The sequence below is a fragment of the Pseudophryne corroboree genome, chromosome 10 (genome assembly GCF_028390025.1).
Source record: "Pseudophryne corroboree isolate aPseCor3 chromosome 10, aPseCor3.hap2, whole genome shotgun sequence".
Taxonomy (NCBI): Eukaryota; Metazoa; Chordata; class Amphibia; order Anura; family Myobatrachidae; genus Pseudophryne; species Pseudophryne corroboree.
Window position 1 is genome coordinate 217,187,103 of NC_086453.1, and position 18,640 is coordinate 217,205,742.

The 18,640-nt window shown below is 45.2% G+C and overlaps 1 protein-coding gene across 6 annotated transcripts in view; it reads right to left on the minus strand.

Moving 5' to 3' along the window:
• Positions 1–18,640, minus strand: part of MORN1 (MORN repeat containing 1) — a 1,300,694-nt gene that overhangs the window by 455,272 nt on the left and 826,782 nt on the right. Inside the window, exon 12 of one of the 6 annotated variants that reach the window (XM_063943079.1) lies at positions 5,101–5,667. The exons of the other annotated variants lie outside the window; for them this stretch is intronic. Coding sequence (XP_063799149.1) covers positions 5,563–5,667 — 105 coding nt within the window. The 3' untranslated portion in view covers positions 5,101–5,562. Of the gene's footprint in view, positions 1–5,100; positions 5,668–18,640 lie in introns of those variants that run through there. 6 annotated transcript variants of the gene reach the window in all.

Here is an 18,640-nt window from a genome sequence, read left to right on the forward strand (position 1 = left end):
CGCAGGACGGGTAATTATAATCAGCGGCTTCTCCTCTGCACTGGGACGCCAGTAGCCTAGAGGCACAAGAGTTTGTTTCATTTATTCTCCAACAGGCTGTACGAACTGCTACTTACCAGTCCCTATTGATACAAAGAGACCACAATTAGGTCCTTTGTGGCAACATTAAAGTGACACTATTTACAAACTTTCATTTCAGTGATCCATACAGCAAATGTATCAGTGTGCTTGAGCCAGTTTTAAACATTTGTTTTTATAATTGTCTTTTATTTTATTTCATTTTATTTTATTTTTATGTGTATTATTAAATTTGTTTATTAGCAAGTTCCGTGTGAGCTGTTGATTGATTGGAGCAGACACCTTTATATTTATATTTTCACCAAGTAGCAATTAACCAAGCTCACTTCAAGCGCAGCACTTGTATATATTTTCTATCTCTGCCTTTGGGGGAACTAGCAGTCCCCTAGTGCTTGCAGCTGTTGTTCAGCTTTTTTTATTATTCATTTAATTAAGGTGCGCCAGGAGTGGGAGTGTTCACACACTCCCTATTAAATTCTTTATCTCATTTTAGAAAAGCTTTGCACATATAGAGCGTATATACCTATGTTTCATGTGTAGCTAAATGTTACAAATTCTAAAGCAGTATTATGTATTATTGCATATGCTTTTCTGATTCATTATATGTACAACATATGTGGTGGTTATTTTTATTGGCAATACATATACACATACATTCACATAATCAAGGATTGGAAGTATTAATATTCCATAGTTAATGTTTCACCAAATTGCAGTTTCTCTAATAAACAATATATGCATACTAATTACCAGCCTGTCAAAATGACGGTTTTGTCACGTTGGGGTGACAGGTACCATGAACAGGTACCATCTAGTGGCCGCCAGCACCCCATAGAGGTGAGGAGGAGCGTTAGCCTTTTATTATATAGTGTCAAAGTCGAAAAATATTGTAATGCATATGCCTTGTACTAACCCCATGCACATGCCCGCTGCTCGTGTACTCAGTCCTCCGTGTGTGCACATATCCGCAATTTGCGTAGGATCGCTCCGGCGATCATGCGCGTGATATGGGTATTTACGGCGGAGTTTGTGAGCGCGTAGAGGGTTATTAGAACATTACATATTTAACCCAAATAGTGCATTTTGTACCCATAACTCCCTTGCACCACATCAGCGAGTATTAATAGTTTAAACAGTTCCATGACTAAGGGATTCGCCTTTGCATGATAGGAAGGGTCAGATAAAGGTTGGAAGGTGATGTCTAGTATCCAGCTGTAGGGTATTTTGAGGGTAACATTCCGGTGTTGGTTAGAGAAAGATCGCATGTTCCAGCGTATAGTTATGTGCAGAAGTAGAATATAGATATTTACTGTATTTACTGTATATTATGTATGCGACAGGAATCCAGAGGATACCACCCACAAGAGCAGTTGTGGAAAGACATCGCCCATTTATTCAAATCAACCTATGACCTCTTCTGTACTGAAAAGACACATCTCTGTGTCCAATGGACAATGAGATTACAGTGACCATTGTATTGTGTATGTAAGTTGTGTATAAAAAGCCCATTGTTGCCTGGCCGGTCAGAAGACTCTGAACGCTTTCTATCTGACTAGCGGAGGACCGGCCGGGTTGCACTTGCGAACATTCTCACGTATGTACATTCTCTGTAGCCATTATTCGTTTAGATTTATCTTGTGAGCCTGTAGTGTATGATTTGTACTGTTTTACCTTTTGGAATAATCCACGGTGGCCTTAGAACCCTGTGGTTTCAACTACAAATCGGTGTTGTGTCTTCACTTTCCTGCAAGGGTTTAAAGTGTATTTATCTGTATAAGGTGTATAAGTATTGATAAGGTGTACGCACTGCGGGTACTTTATACCGTCAGCGCTACTTAAGGTTTAAGGTATTACATCGTTGCAGTACTTTGCTGCTAAGGGTTTAAAGTGTAAACATATCATTGCATTATATCATTAACAAGGTTTAAAGGTTATCAATTGTGTGTGTGCGCGCTGTGTGTACTCTGTACACTCAGCGCGGCGTGTGTACGCCAAGTACGTACCACGTGCAGGACTTTGTACGCAAATAGCGTACAAAGTGCGTAGCACGTGTATTCAGTCTAGCGGCCATAGCGGCTCCACGGTAATAGTGTATCTAGAGGTATAGCTTTTCGGTCTAAGATAATATCAACATTATCAATAGGATTATTTTAGAATGGTACATGTATGCTGTAAGCACTGTATGACAGTTCAAAATATACTTTGTATAAAGGTGAAGTGCTGCTGATGGCCACTGGATAAAGTTACTCTAAACACAAAACAACTCAAGCATGTTTATACAAGCATCTGTAAGCTAGTAAGCTACTGTAATTCTGGAGCTTCTTAGCTGTGGTTGACAGACCATGATGACTAGAATTACTCAAGGTTCACAAAAGCACAAATCTGTAGCAGACTGAGATAACATGGCTATGATAGAAGGCAATGGAGTCAAGGATGATAGCTGAAATTCAATGAATGTATCAAGTGTATCATTGATGTTTCTGTCTAGTTAAGTAATGCTCTATTTATTTCTGCTATGTTTTTCTCATGTACTCAGTAGGGAAGTTAAGGCAGTAAACAATGTCTTCTGTAAGTTTTAAAGGAATTATATAAATTTAAAACAAGCTACTTTTATGTGAAATATATTGTAGTGCTGAAATCTCAGATCTCCTTCAGCTGCTGTTTCAGTTCTATGACATCATGGGTACAGTATATAGACAAAAGTTGGCCACACCTGTTATTATAGAATTCAGGTGTTTCAATCAGACTCGTTGCCACAGGTGTATAAAATCAAGCACCTAGCCATGCAGTCTCCATTTGCAAACATTAATGATACAAAATGGGTAGTTCTGAAGAGCTCAGTGACTTCAAGCGTGGTACTGTGATAGGATAGCACCTTTGCAGTAAGACGATTCGTGAACTTTCATCCCTGCTGGATATTCTACGGTCAACTATAAGTGATATTATTGGAAAGTGGAAGCATTTAGGAACAACAGTAACTCTGCCATGAAGCAGAAGACCACGTAAAATCACAGAGCGTTGTCAACAACTGCTAAGGGGCATGTTGCAAATGCCCTCCTGATACCATCCGAAAGAGACCCTAACTTCCACTGGCATTAATGTAAGCACAAAAACTGTGCGGCAGGAGCTTAATGGAATGGGTTTCCATGGCCGAGCAGCTGCATGTAAGGCTCACATCACCAAGTCCAATGCCAAGTGTCACATGGAGTGGTGTAAAGCAAACAGACACTGGACTGTGGAGCAGTGGAAACGTGTTCTGTAGAGTGATAACTCACACTTCTCTGTTTGGCAGATGAGTGAGTCTGGGTTTGGCGGATGCAGAGAGAATGTTACCTGCCTGACTACATTGTGCAAACTGTGAAGTTTAATGGAGGAGGGACAATGGTATTGGCTGTTTTCAGGGTTTGGGCTAGGTCCATTATCTCCAGTGAAGGTCAATCTTAATGCTTCAGCATACCAAGACATAAAGGACAATGCTATGCTTCCAACTTTGTGGCAACAATTTGGGGAAGGCCCTTTTCTATTCCAACATGACTGTGCCCCAGTGTTTGATGAGTTTGGTGTTGAAGAACTTGACTGGCCCGCACAGAGCCCTGACCTCAACCCCACTGAGCACCTTTGGGATGAACTGGAATGGAGATTGCGAGCCAGGCCTTCTCATTCAACATCAGTGTCTGACCTCATATATTCTCCACAGAATGAATGGACACAAATTCCCACAGAAACACAACAAAATCTTGTGCAAAGCCTTCCAAGAAGAGTGGAAGCTGTTATAGTTGCAAAAGGGGAACAAACTCCATATTAAAGTAAATGTATTTGAATACAATGTCATTACAGTCCATGTTGCTGTAATGGTCAGGCGTCCAAATAATTTTGTCCATATAGTGTAGGTTAACTGGATTCTGACTGACTTGGTCCTGCTGTGTGGGACTGTAATACAGAAATTAGACTATGAGATCCATATGTGAATGTCTATCCCTATTGGTGCAATGCAAATATAGAATAATAATAAAAATGACAAAAATGCTGTCAGAAACAACACATGATTTTCACATGTTGGGTTCTTAGTTTGTTTGTTTTTCCACAGAAACCTCCCCACAACAGAAAAGCAGAACACATGTTCGATACTAATTACCCTCAGGGATTGTCTGAGGGGCCTGGAGAAGATATGGAGGAGGAGAAATGCCCACTCTGGGACATGTTTACTTACTGTATCTCACAGAAGCGTGGCCATGACTCCCGGATTTGACCTCAACACCTATATTCCCCTTGCCCCAGTTTTTCGGAGGCCCTGTTCCTCACTCATAGTGCTTAGACACTTGTAAGCGCATAGAAAATGCCCAGCAGTTGTGAGCAACTCTCAAGAAAGGTTGTCTATGGCAGATATGCATAATCTGTAGGTCAGGCTCACAAGTGAGGTTTCAGAGTATTGCAAGGCCATATACCTACTAAAGCCCGATTCCCTATTTTGCTGATTGGCGGACACTGATGATTGGCGATCCATCCAAGGGAATTGGCAAAAACAGCATGTTAAATATACCTGACCGGATGATCCTGATAATTTTTTTATGAAATCAGCAAATCAAGGATTTCCAGCATGTTGGATTTCCTCAATCCCCCGACCCAGGCATCGGCAGAATGGGGAATTGTCCCAATACTGGCCCCTTGTGTATGTAGGGTCTAGTACAGGGATTGCTAAACTGGTCCTTGAGATCTACCAACAGTTCATGTTTTCCAGACCACCTGTGGATCTGTGGAATGTGTCGGTTAGGAATGAATGCACAACATGTTTGAAAATGTGACAGTTAGTAATGACTACACCTGTGCACCGGCTAGGTGGTCTGGAAAACATTGCTAGTAGATATGGAGGACTGGTTTGGCCAACCCTGGTCTACTGGGTGTCATACATGCAATACATTCTAATAAGAAATACCTCTGTTGTGATCCCAAAACAATGTGTGCGCAACCCTGGGGTGAAGAAGAAGGAGAAGGAGAAGTAGAAGAATTTTATTTTTATAGTGCTCTATGTCCAACAGGACTCAAGGACAAATACAAACATGTAAATACTAAACACAAAATACGTTTACAATGTATAGTAGGCTTGCCCTACAATAGTTTCCAAATGTTTTAAAATATAATCAACCACAAGAAAGGCTGTTTATAGCTGCTGAGGTCAAACGCATTACAAAAAGTTTTTGTTCCTCAGTTTTTCAAAATATATTGTCCCTAGAGGGGGTTATTAGGAAAAGGAATACCTCTTACATAGGGGACATAACATTCCTTTAAGAATTTAATAAGCAGTTGCATTAGTAATCAAAACATTGAGCAAACTATTAAAGTTAGCTTAAACAGCATTAAGTGAAATAAACACACATTTTTCACATTATGGGGCACATTAAAAACCCATAAATCTTCTCCCTTGGCAAAACTTTGGGGCAATCTGCTTTTTGTAGCTATTCATTGCCTTTGTGGCATGGTAACGGATCAGTCCGCATTGAAGATACTGACACTGTGGCTGTCAGTGCCTGACAGTTTGCTACATGACAATAGCTGAAAGACAGCAACGCATTTCTCTTCCATGTCAAGTCTCTATACATGAAGAAAAAGCCAAGACAGATAATTAGTAATGCTCCCAGTAAGTCATTATTTGCCATTGCAAGTGATTCATGAATGATCCTTTGCTAACGTGGAAAATGCACAAGTGCAACACAAACACTATTTTTCTTTTGTGACATTATGCAGCTGTTATATTTTTGTTTGCACCTGTTTTTATGGGTTGTGCACCTGTTTTTATTGTGACATTTCATGAGAGGAGTTGATAGTGGTGTTCCATACTGAATATTAATTAATTAGCAGAAAAAAGCTATGACAGTGATTTCAAGGGGTAAAAGAACTTTGGGAGGTGTTACCAGATTAGTGAACACATACTTCCTCCCAGTGATATATCCTCCCAGTTGACTCAACAAAGCTCACAAGTGCAATATATCATTTAGGAGGAGGGATAATTATTGCAAGAATAAGATGTCAAGTGCTGGAAGTGGACACATGTCTATGTGGGTTATTCAGACTCAGTAGAAGTTTTTCTAAAATTGCAAAACTGCTACTGTTTAAAATCACATGCTGGGGGCCGCACTGCAACGGGGAAAGGTGAAATAGAGGTGGACCCCTGTATATGCAGCCAGGCTGCGTATGCAGATACACCGCCAGCATGTTTCCCATCACAGAAAACACAGGTGGCGTCATCCGGCCGCCCCAAAAATGGCCATGACATGTCTGAGTTTCCTGCATCACTCCCAACCAATGCCATGTCGCCGCCCCCGAATGCCCATCGCCTGTCAAACACAATGCAATCACATCATGACGGGATGCAATCGCATTGTGAAGGTTCACGCATGCGCTTTTCTAGCAGGGGTGCCCTCCACAGCACTTGCCAGCTCCTATCCTGCTACCCTTTCCCTCCCATAGTACTCCGCTCAGAGGACATAGTTTCACCGAATGAGTCACGATGCAACCGCAGCATTTCGTGAAACTCCGCCTCTGAGCAGAGTACTATGGGCGGGAGGAGGGGGAGCCTGATAGCAGTGCTGATGGTCTGGCGCCAGCAAGTATACACCCCTGGCAACAAGCATTACCCCTGGCAACGAGCATCGCACACCCCTAGGAACGAGCATGACACCCAGAGCCAGAGCATGTTGTTGCAGGGTCAAAAACTGGGGTGCAAGGTAGTCTTTTCATACAAGGCCAGGCTTATTTTAGCGAAGCCTCGGCCATTTAGTGAGGCCACGCCCCCTTGCTGGGAGTTCGGCGCGTGCAAAATAGTTTTTTTTAATGTCTTTGGGGGGTGTGTGTGCATTTTTTTACTTTTCGCTCTTGGAGCCAAATTGGCTAGAAACAGCCCTGTCGACCACACCGATAGGTGTGCGTACAGTGATATAAATATATATATATATATATATATATATATATATATATAATTGTCCCAAATATGCAGCGGCACTCAGAGACTCATAGTGGGTGAAAAAAACGTGCAAAATTTATTCCATATTATAAATTTTTCAGGCCAACGTTTCGGGGCACATCCGCCCCTTTGTCAAGGTGAACCACAAGTCTTGTGGCCTGAAAAATTTATAATATGGAATAAATTTTGCACGTTTTTTTCACCCACTATGAGTCTCTGAGTGCCGCTGCATATTTGGGACAATTGGATATCGATTATTCGCAGAAGGCACCTGAGCAAAGTATTTATGAGAGGTGAGTGCCGGTCCTATATGACATTTATATATATATATATATATATATATATAATAGTATAGTTATACAAATATCACCAACTTGATTGGACACATTGGGCATGATATATCATTTGAATACCGCCCAATCTCCTTTCTAAAGTGATTCCCGTTATCGCTCATATCGTGCCCATAGTAATCATGATAATCAGGGTTTAGCTGTAAAAGGTTGGGCACCGTCGCTACCCCAGGGGTAATGAGCTGAAATTATTATACCACGCCCATTAGCAGAAACATAATGGGTGTGGAAGAGGGTGAAAAGAATTGAATACCGCCCATTAGATCACTTGGTAATGCATTATTTCCCAAAGACCGCACACCTCAGGCCTGTTCTACTTCCAACTTTTCACATTATTTTAGTATCACCAGAATGTATTAAAGGGCTTGTGGAGCAGTTTTCATGAAAAAACTGCTCCAAACCCTTTAATTCACGTTTTTTGTAACCCAGTTCGCATTTCCCATACTTATAACGAGAAATTACAAAGTGTCAAAATCTTTAAAATAACAGTTGAACAAACGTTTAACAATGAAGACCAGGTAATTTCACCATATAACTTGCATATTCCTTATGCACTACCTAATTATCTATACTTTAATTCCAAAAACACCATGTATCACAAACTGTTTTTTTTCTAATAACACTTCATGGCATCCTCTCTAAAGCGGTGACATCCTTCAATATCACTGCAACTCATCTCTCTGTGCACATTGCAGCCTCATTAATCCACTCCCCTCTTATGAACACTCCTGAGCTTTTAATTTAACTATATACAGTAACTATAACATCCTCAACCTGTCACCACAAAAAACTATCACACACCTCCTACAACTATACTTATAGTACCACTCTATTCAGGGCCGGTGCTAGAGTGTTTGGCGCCCCCCTGCAAATGATAAATTGGCGCCCTCCCATCCTTAAAAAAGGAATAGTGAGCACGACAAAAAGGGGTGTGGTAACACCAGGGAGGGGCATGGCCACAATGTTACACACAATTCATATTACACCACATAGTATTCACGTTACGCCACACAGTACTATCCCTTATACACAATGGGGATAATTCCAAGTTGATCGCAGCAGCAAATTTGTTAGCAGTTGGGCAAAACCATTTGCACTTCAGGTGTGGCAGATATAACATGTGCAGAGAGAGTTAGATTTGGGTGGGGTGTGTTCAAACTGAAATCTAAATTGCAGTGTAAAAATAAAGCAGCCAGTATTTACCCTGCACAGAAACAAAATAACCAACCCAAATCTATCTCTCTCTGCAAATGTTATATCTGCCCCCCCTGCAGTGCACATGGTTTTGCCCAACTGCTAACAAATTTGCTGCTGCGATCAACTCGGAATTACCCCCAATGTCCATAGTAGTGCCTCTTATCAGAGGTGTAGCTAGGTGCCATGGTGCCCGGAGCAAGGGTATGTTTCAGTGTCACCTCCTCTGTACTGAATTGGGGGCATGTCACATTTGAAAAGAAAAATATATTTTAAAATTGGTGACAGGGCAGTTCTAGACTAATTTGCTGCCCGCCAATCCCAATACAGGGACACTGCGCGCCGTAGGCGCGTGCAAAAATATAGGGGCCACAGAACAGTACCAATTCACATTACACCGCATGGTTGTGTCCATTAGTCACATTACACTGCACAGTAGTGTCCGTTATTCACATTACCCCTCACAGTACCGTCCGTTATTAACATTACACTGCACAGTACCGTCCGTTATTCACATTACACCTCACAGTACCGTCCGTTATTCACATTACACCTCACAGTACCGTCCGTTATTCACATTACACCACACAGTAGTGTCCGTTATTCACATTACACTGCACAGTACCGTCCATTATTCACATTACACCACACAGTAGCGTCCGTTATTCACATTATACTGCACAGCACCGTCCGTTATTCACATTACACCTCACAGTACTGTCCGTTATTCACATTACACCACACAGTACCGTCCGTTAGTCACATTACACTGCACAGTACCGTCCATTAGTCACATTACACTGCACAATAGCATCCGTTAGTCACATTACACTGCACAGCAGCGTCCGTTAGTCACATTACACTGCACAGCAGCGTCCGTTAGTCCCATTACACCGCACAGTAACGTCCGTTAGTCACATTACACCGCACAGTAGTGTCCGTTATTCACATTACACCGCACAGTAGCGTTCGTTAGTCACATTACACCGCACAGTAGTGTCCGTTAGTCACATTACACCGCACAGTAGCATCCGTTAGTCACATTACACCGCACAGTAGTGTCAATTAGTCACATTACACCGCACAGTAGTGTATGTTATTCACATTACACTGCACAGTAGTACCCACACAGCAGAGCACCTTATACGCATTATGCGGCCAGGTAGAGCCCATTATACATATTATGCCAGGTACATCCCTCATTCCCTCCACAGCACTGGCCCAGTACCTGCAGGAGGTCCCGACTCCGGCGCTGCTCCTCCTCTGCCTTCTCCTCATGTCTCTCGGAGGCGCCTTTACCCCCACAGCAGCGGCTCTGTAGGATGTCGGCAGTTATGCCGGGAGGGAGGGAATTGGTACTAATTACTCGGGCCACAGACTGATGGAGGGTATGGTGGGGCCCTGGTCCACCGCACTCCCTACCCCCTCCCTCCCTACTGGGCAGCAGCATAAGCACTCATCTTGGCAGCACAGCACATGCTGCAGTGTGCTGTGCTGCAGTGAGGCTGCTGCTACTGCTGAGCCACTGCCTGTTCGGCTAGTGGGGGAAGTGATCACACTCCCCCCTCAAATTGACTCTGGCTGAGGGGCTCAGGGACCCATACACCCTGCACGGCACTACAAAGATTTAAAAAAAAACTTCCCACAAGGGGGCGTGGCCACGCCTCCCACGATTAGGCCATGCCCCCAAAAGATGCCCGGCTCAGCGTTGTGTGTGGGCTGAGGCCGCGTACTCAGCCCAGCTCTCTGGGGAAGGATGGGGGAGAGCTGCGTTACACGCTGTCAGCGCTGCTACCAGCGTGACAGGCGCAGTGGCAGCCGGCATCAGCGGGGATGCAGAGCAGGACGGTGCCTCCCTTCAGCATGGCACCTCCCTGCACTGCATCCCTTTGCTGAGCGGGTAGCGCCGGCTCTGCCTCTACTAGCTGGTGACATATCCCCAAATCTAGGTCCTATCCACATACCATTCTCATATTCAGCTGATTCACAATAGAATGTAAATACAACAAACCTTATAAACATCACGTGTCTTCCATCTCCATCCAAGTCACTGAAATGTGCCTTATGAAATGCACGCTCTGTTTGCAACAAATTAACATCTACCCATGACCTTTTCATTTAAAAAAAAACTCAACCTGTTAGCTATAACAGAAACATGTCTCACACAATGAAACACAGCCTCCCCTGCAGCACTGTCACATGGTGGGCTCTACTTCACCCCCCCCCCCCCCCCCCCCCCCAGGCCTAGTAATAATAAAGGATATGGGGTTGGAATATTACTGTCCCAATTTTTCACATACACAGTTCTACCACTGATTTCATTACTCACACTTACTTCATTTGAAATACATTCTATTAGGATTTTCACCCCATTCTCTCTGCACGTTGCTGCTATCTATCGCCCACCTGGGCAACCCAAAAAAGTTTCTGGAAGATGTTTCTGCTTGGCTCCATCACTTCTTATCCTCTGACATCTGCACCATCATTATAGGTGATTTCAAAATCGCTATTGATAGTCCAAAATCTCCCCATGCCTCCAAACTACTCTCTCTCTAACCTCCTCTCTCAGCCTCTCCCAATGAACTGGTTCCTCAGCTCATCAGGTGGGCTACTGCCTTGATCTTGTATTGACCAGACTATGCTCTATTTCTGAATTCACTAACACTCCTTTCCCTCTCCCAGATCAGAACCTTATAACCTGCATGCTCTCCTCCATTACTGAAGTCTACCTGTACTGGATCCACAGCACTTCTATTATTTTATCATTTCTCTAACGTCCTAGAGGATGCTGGGGACTCAGTAAGGACCATGGGGAATAGACGGGCTCCGCAGGAGATAGGGCACTTTAAGAAAGCTTTGGATTCTGGGTGTGCACTGGCTCCTCCCTCTATGCCCCTCCTCCAGACCTCAGTTTTACACTGTGCCCAGAGGGAAATGGGTGCACTGCAGGGAGCTCCCCGGAGTTTTCTGCCTAGAAAGCATTTTTGTTTGGATTTTTTCTGTATTTTTACAGGGAGCACTGCTGGCAACAGGCTCCCTGCATCGAGGGACTGAGGAGAGAGGGGCAGACCTACTTAAATGATAGGCTCTGCTTCCTCGGCTACTGGACACCATTAGCTCCAGAGGGGGTGAACACAGGTTCGTCCTGGACGTTCACTCCCAGAGCCGCGCCGCCGTTCTCCTCACAGAGCCAGAAGAAACGAAGTCAGAAGACGTCTCAGGCGGCAGAAGCCTTCAGAGCTTCACTGAGGTAGCGCACAGCACTGCAGCTGTGCGTCATTGCTCCCATACACCTCACACACTCCGGTCACTGTAAGGGTGCAGGGCGCAGGGGGGGCGCCCTGGGCAGCAATATAAACACCTCTCTTATGGCAAAAGACTATATACATGTACAGGTGGGCACTGTACATGTATATAAAAGAGCCCCCGCCATATTTTAGTAAGTTTGAGCGGGACAGAAGCCCGCCGCCGAGGGGGCGGGGCTTCTCCCTCAGCACTCACCAGCGCCATTTTCTCTCCACAGCACCGCTGAGAGGAAGCTCCCCGGACTCTCCCCTGCTTGACACACGGTGAAAGAGGGTTTTAAAGTAGAGGGGGGGGCACATATTTGGCGATTATACATTACAGCAGCGCTACTGGGTAAACATTCTGTGTTTTTTCTTGGGTCATATAGCGCCGGGGTGTGTGCTGGCATACTCTCTCTCTGTCTCTCCAAAGGGCCTAAGGGGGAACCTGTCTTCAGATAAGAGAATCCCTGTGTGTGTGGAGTGTGTCGGTATGTGTGTGTCGACATGTCTGCGGTAAAAGGCTCTCCTAAGGAAGAGATGGAGCAAATGTGTGTGTGTGGTGTCTCCATCGACAACGCCGACACCTGATTGGATATGTGAAATTAAGTGCTAAGATGAATTTATTACAAAAGATTAGAGAACAGACAGGGAATCTACCCATGTCTGTCCCTATGTCACAGAGACCTTCAGAGTCTCACAATGCTCACTATCCTAAATAATAGACACTGATATCGACACGGAGTCTGACTCCAGTGTCGACTACGATAACGCAAAGTACAGCCAAGACTGGCAGAAAAGTATTCAATATATGATTATTGTAATAAAAGATGTTTTGCATATCACTGATGACTCATCTGTCCCTGACACAAGGGTACACATGTTTAAGGGGAAGAAAGCTGAGGTAAATTTCCCTCTCTCATGAAGAAAAAGAGCGGGAATCTCCAGACAAGAAGCTGCAGCTTCCCAAAAAGAATTCTCAAGGAGTATCCTTTCCCTAATGGGGCCAGGATATGATGGGAATCTTCCCCTAGGGTGTACAAGGCATTGACACGTTTACCCAAAAAGGTAGCGCTGACTTAACAGCTATCCTCAGGGATCCTGCAGATAGCATGCAGTAAAAGTACTTTGAAGTCCATTTACACACATTCTGGTACACTACTCAGACCGGCGATTGTGTCGGCATTGGTTTATAGCGCTGTAGCAGCGTAGAGAGATACCTTATCAGCGGAGATTGAAACCCTGGATAAGGATCCCATGTTATTGTCCCTAGTATATGTATATATGTATATATATATTTAGATGTAAAAGATGTTGTCTTATATATATATATATTAGACATGCCCAAAGAGACGTTAGTCTACTGGGTTCTAGAGTCAACGCTAGGTCGATCTCTGCTAGACGTGTCCTGTGGAACAGGCAATTGACAGGTGATGCCTACTAAAAAAGAGGCATATGGAGGGTTTACCTTACAAGGCTGAGGAATTGTGTGGAGAAGGGCTCTCGGATCTGGTCTCCACAGCTATAGCTGGTAATTCTGATCTTTTGCCTTATATTCCCTCACAGACTAAGAAAGCACGACATTATCAAATGCAGTCCTTTCGGTCGCAGAATAACAAGAAAGTATGAGGAGCGTCCTTTCTTACCAGAGGTAAGGGCACGGGGCACAGCTAGTTCCCAGGAACAGAAGTCCTCCCCGGCCTCTACTACATCCACCGCAGGACGCGGGAGCTCCGCTAAGGGAGTCCGCCCCAGGGGGAGCACGTCTTCGACTCTTCAGCCACATCTGAGTTCACTCACAGGTGGATCCCGGGTGCAATAAAAATTGTTCTCAGGGTTACAAAGGAATTCGAAGGTGCCTCCTCACCGGTTTTCCTTATCGGACCTACCGGCTTCTCCCCCAGAAGGGGAGATTATATTGAATACAATTCACACATTGTATCTCCAATAGGTGGTGCTCAAGGTTCCCCTCCTGCAACAAGGAAGGGGATATTACTCAACCTTGGCTGTAGTCCCGAATTCGTACGGTTCGGTCAGACCTATTTAAAATTAAAATCTCTGAACCTATACTGGAAATGGTTCAAATTTAAAGTGGAATCGCTCAGACTGATCATGGCCAGCCTGGAAAGGGGGGATTTGATGATGTATCTAAACATAAAGGCTGCATACCTTCATGTTCCCATTTATCCACCCCATCAGGCGTACCTGAGAATTGCGGTACAGTATTGTCATTACCAATTTCAGTGTAATTGGCGGAAATGATGGTGCTCCTACGCAAGCAAGGAGTCACAGTTATCCCATACCTGGACGATCTCCTATTAGGGTGAGATCAAAAGAGCAGTTGTTGAACAGCGTGTCACTTTCGCTGAAGGTGTCACAGCAACACGGCTGGATTCTCAATATCCCGAAGTCACAGCTGGTTCCTATGACTAGTCTGCCCTTCTTGGGTATGATTCTGGATACGGACCAGTAAGGGGTTTACCTTCAGATAGAGAAGGCCCAGGAACTCATGACTCTGGTCAGGAACTTATTGAAACCAAGACAGGTGTCAGGGCATCACTGCACCCGAGTCCGGGGAAAATCATTCCCTTCGGCAGGTTCCATGCGATGACTTTCAAATGGGACCTACTGGACAAGTGGTCCGGGTCACATCTACAGATTCATCAGTTGATCACAGTCTCCCCCAGGGCCAAGGTATCTCTACTGTGGTGGCTGCAGGGTGCTCACCTTCTATAGGGCCACAGGTTCAGCATTCAGGACTGGATCCTGGTGACCACGGACGCGAGCCTCCGAGGTTGGGGAGCAGTCACACAGGGAAAAATAAAATTTCCCAAGGTCTTTGGTCAAGTCAAGAGACTTGTCTTCACATCTTGGAACTAAGGGCCATATACAACGCCCTACGTCAGGCGGAGACCCTACTTCGCAACCAATCGGTTCTGATCCAGTCAGAGAACGTCACCGCAGTAGCTCATGTAAACCGCCAAGGCGGCACAAGGAGCAGAGTGGCGATGGCGGAAGCCACCAGAATTCTTCGCTGGGCGGAGAATCATGTAAGCGCACTGTCAGCAGTGTTCATTCCGGGAGTGGACGACTGGGAAGCAGACTTCCTCAGCGGACACGACCTACGTCCTGGAGAGTGGGGACTTGATCAGGAAGTCTTAGCACAGATTGCAATTCGGTGGAGACTGCCACTGATAGACATGATGGCGTCCCGCCTCAACACAAAGCCGCAGAGTTATTGCGCCAGGTCAAGAGACCCTCAGGCAGTAGCTGTGGATGCCCTAGTGCCACCGTGGGTGTTCCAGTCGGTCTACGTGTTTACTCCTCTTCCTCTCATACCCAAGGTGTTGAGGATAATGAGAAGAAGAGAAGTGAGAACAATTCTCATTGTTCCAGATTGGCCACGGAGGACCTGGTATCCAGATCTACAGGAAATGCTCACAGAGAATCCGTGGCCTCTTCCTCTAAGACAGGACTTACTGCAGCAGGGGCCCTGTCTGTTCCAAGACTTACCGCGGCTGCGTTTGACGGCATGGCGGTTGAACGCAGGATCCTAGCGGAAAAGGGTATACCGGAGGAGGTCATTCCTACCCTAATTAAGGCTAGGAAGGAAGTGACATTGAAACATTATCACCGAATATGGCGAAAATGTGTTTCCTGGTGTGAGGCCAGGAATGCTCCTACGGAGGAATTCCTTTTGGGCCGTCTGCTTCACTTCCTTCAAACTGGAGTGAACTTGGGCCTGAAATTAGGATCGATAAAGGTTCAAATTTCGGCCTTATCCATTTTCTTCCAAAAAGAATTGGCTTCTCTTCCTGAAGTACAAACGTCTGTGAAGGGAGTACTGCATATTCAGCCTCCTTTTGTACCGCCGGTGGCGCCTTGGGACCTTAACGTGGTGTTACGGTTCCTTAAGTCACATTGGTTTGAACCACTTAAGACAGTGGAGTTGAAATATCTCACCTGGAAGGTGGTCATGTTGTTAGCCTTGGCTTCGGCTAGGCGAGTTGCGGAATTGGCGGCTTTATCACCTAAAAGCCCCTATCTGATTTTCCATATGGATAGAGCGAAATTGCGGACCCGTCTTCAATTCCTGCCTAAGGCGGTCTCATCCTTTCATATGAACCAACCTATTGTCGTGCCTGTGGCTACGCGTGACTTGGAGGATTCCGAGTCCCTTGATGTGGTCAGGGCTTTGAAAATTTGTGGGCTGGTATGAATCTTGCCCTTGGATTGCTAAATCCTGCCTTGTCTTGTCCATCTCCTCTGGGCACAGTTCTCTAACTGAGGTCTGGAGGAGGGGCATAGAGGGAGGAGTCAGTGCACACCCATAGTCAAAGTTCTTTTTAGGTGCCCTATCTCCTGCGGAGCCCGTCTATTCCCCATGGTCCTTACGGAGTCCCCAGCATCCTCTACGGACTACGAGAAATAGATTTACCGGTAAGTAAAATCTTATTATTGTCTTGTTGGCACTGGTGCAAGTAGAAAACATCTCTTAGTGGTAGTGTACATGCCAAAAAATGGGTGTGGCCACATGCCATGTGGTGCATGACCAATGAAAATGGGAGCGTGATACACATATGGGGGGCCAGATACACATATGCCCCATAGTGCCAGATACACATATGCCCCCAGTAGTGCAGTGTCAGATATACATATGCTCCACAGTGCCAGATACACGTGTGTCTGATGGACATGCAAGCTGATCACTGTGTAAAAAAAAAATGTTCTTTTTAAATATACTTACAGCCCCCCCCCCCCCCCCCCAGTGATTGGTGCTTCAGTGTTCTCCTCTGGCTCCCCGGTCATGTGATCTCTGGGTCCTGCACTCTGACTCGGTCATGTGCTGTAAACTAGCATTTACCGCAATTTAAATTGTCAGATGACCAGGTCACAGTGCAGGAAACTACCAATCACATGACCAGAGCTGGAGCGCACTGGAGCACCGATCACCAGGTGAGTATGCACAGAAGAGGGGTTCAGTGGCATGGGGGGTAGTAGCGACGGGGGTGGGGGCGGTAGCGGCGGTGAATGCATAGCCATTACTCTTGGCATTTTACACGAAAAATACCCTGATAAGGCTGCGGTGTAGCATCGCAAGCTCTGTCCCTGCATGTTCCACAGTGCCAGATACACGTATGCCCCCACAGTGCCAGATACACATATGACCCCACAGTGCCAGGTACACATACGTCCCCACAGTGCCAGACATGCCCCTACAGTGGCAGTTATACATATGCTCCCACAGTGCCAGGTATACCCCTCACCAGTGCTGCTCACCGTGCTGCTGCAGGCTACTGTATGTAAGGGGAGGAGATCGCAGCGCACACTTCTCCTGCCCCTCAGCACTCAATCCGGTCTCCAGTGGTGGCAGCAGCGTGTATCTCCAATCAGGCACCGGTTCATGAGTCAATCAAAGCTTGTGGTCCGGCAGCCAATCAGCAGCCACAGCTGCCGGTCCGCAAGCTCTAATTGGCTAACAAACTGGTGCCTCATTAAAGATACACGCCACCGGACTGAACACTGAGGGGCAGGAGAGGCGCACGCAGCGTTCTCCTCCCCTCATACACAGCAGAGCAGTGGCTGCATGCATGGCGGTCGGGCAGGCGGTACTGGTACCGGCTGGCAATTTCTTACTGGTACGCAGTACCGCCCCGTACTGCCAAACTTGCAGCACTGCTTGTTGGTGATCTTATGTGACAAGTTAATGCTCTGCACTCTGCTGGTTAAGTCTACTCTATTCTGTGCAGATCTGCATTTGTTTGCCTATGCTTAGCTGCCTTTTTGCCATGTGACAGGTGAAAGGGTAATATCCTCCATTTTATTTTCTGCTCAGTTAATGTGTGTATTAGATGCTGACAGGCTGTGTTAAGTCTGCTCTCACTCTGCAGTTGATATTTTCTTATCGCTCTTATACATCTCTTATCATATTGAATTTTATTATCACATGTACATTGATCTAACCTGGAGAATAACAGCTATATTATATGAACAATCAGTATGTATCAATAAAAAGTGGGAGTTCCAGAAGGTCATTGTGCATTAAGAGATGGATTTAATTTAGCTATCTGAATAGTTACACACTCCTTATGTGTAATGCGGGTCAGTATACTACCAAACCTCTTCAAACCTGTAGAAATATTAACGCTATCAATTTTCAACAACTGTCCACCTCTCTGCAACAACTATTCTCACCAATTTCTACACTCACCTCCCCTGAGACTGCTGTATCACACCTGAAACAGCACTCGATGTAGCGGCTCCAGCTAAACATCATGTAGACTTAGATGTCAACCGTGGAACTCTAAGTTCACTAGACACCTACAAAAAGGTTCACGGAAAGTAGAACGCCAATGGCTTGAATGTCATAGTCCAAGTGACTTCCTCACATACTGTATAAGACCATTTACCACTCTTACCATAATGCTCTGGATACTGCCGAAAAAAACATAATTCCAATCTCTTATCTCTGCTCAAGCCTCTAACCCTTAACAACTTTTTAATACATTTAAATCACTTCTTATCCCTCCCTCACCAATTCCACCAGCTACTATCAGTGCACAAGATCTTGCTTCATATTTCAAGGACAAGATCGATAAGATTCAAAATGAAATGGTATATGCTTTTCCACAGCCAGTGACCTGCTCAATTCCCTTCCTGAACCCACTAACACTGTCTCTTAATTTGATCACACAAATGAAGATGAAGTGTCTGCACTCTTCTTATCTGCCTACTCTACTATATCTCTCTTTGATCCTATACCCTCACAAGTAAAG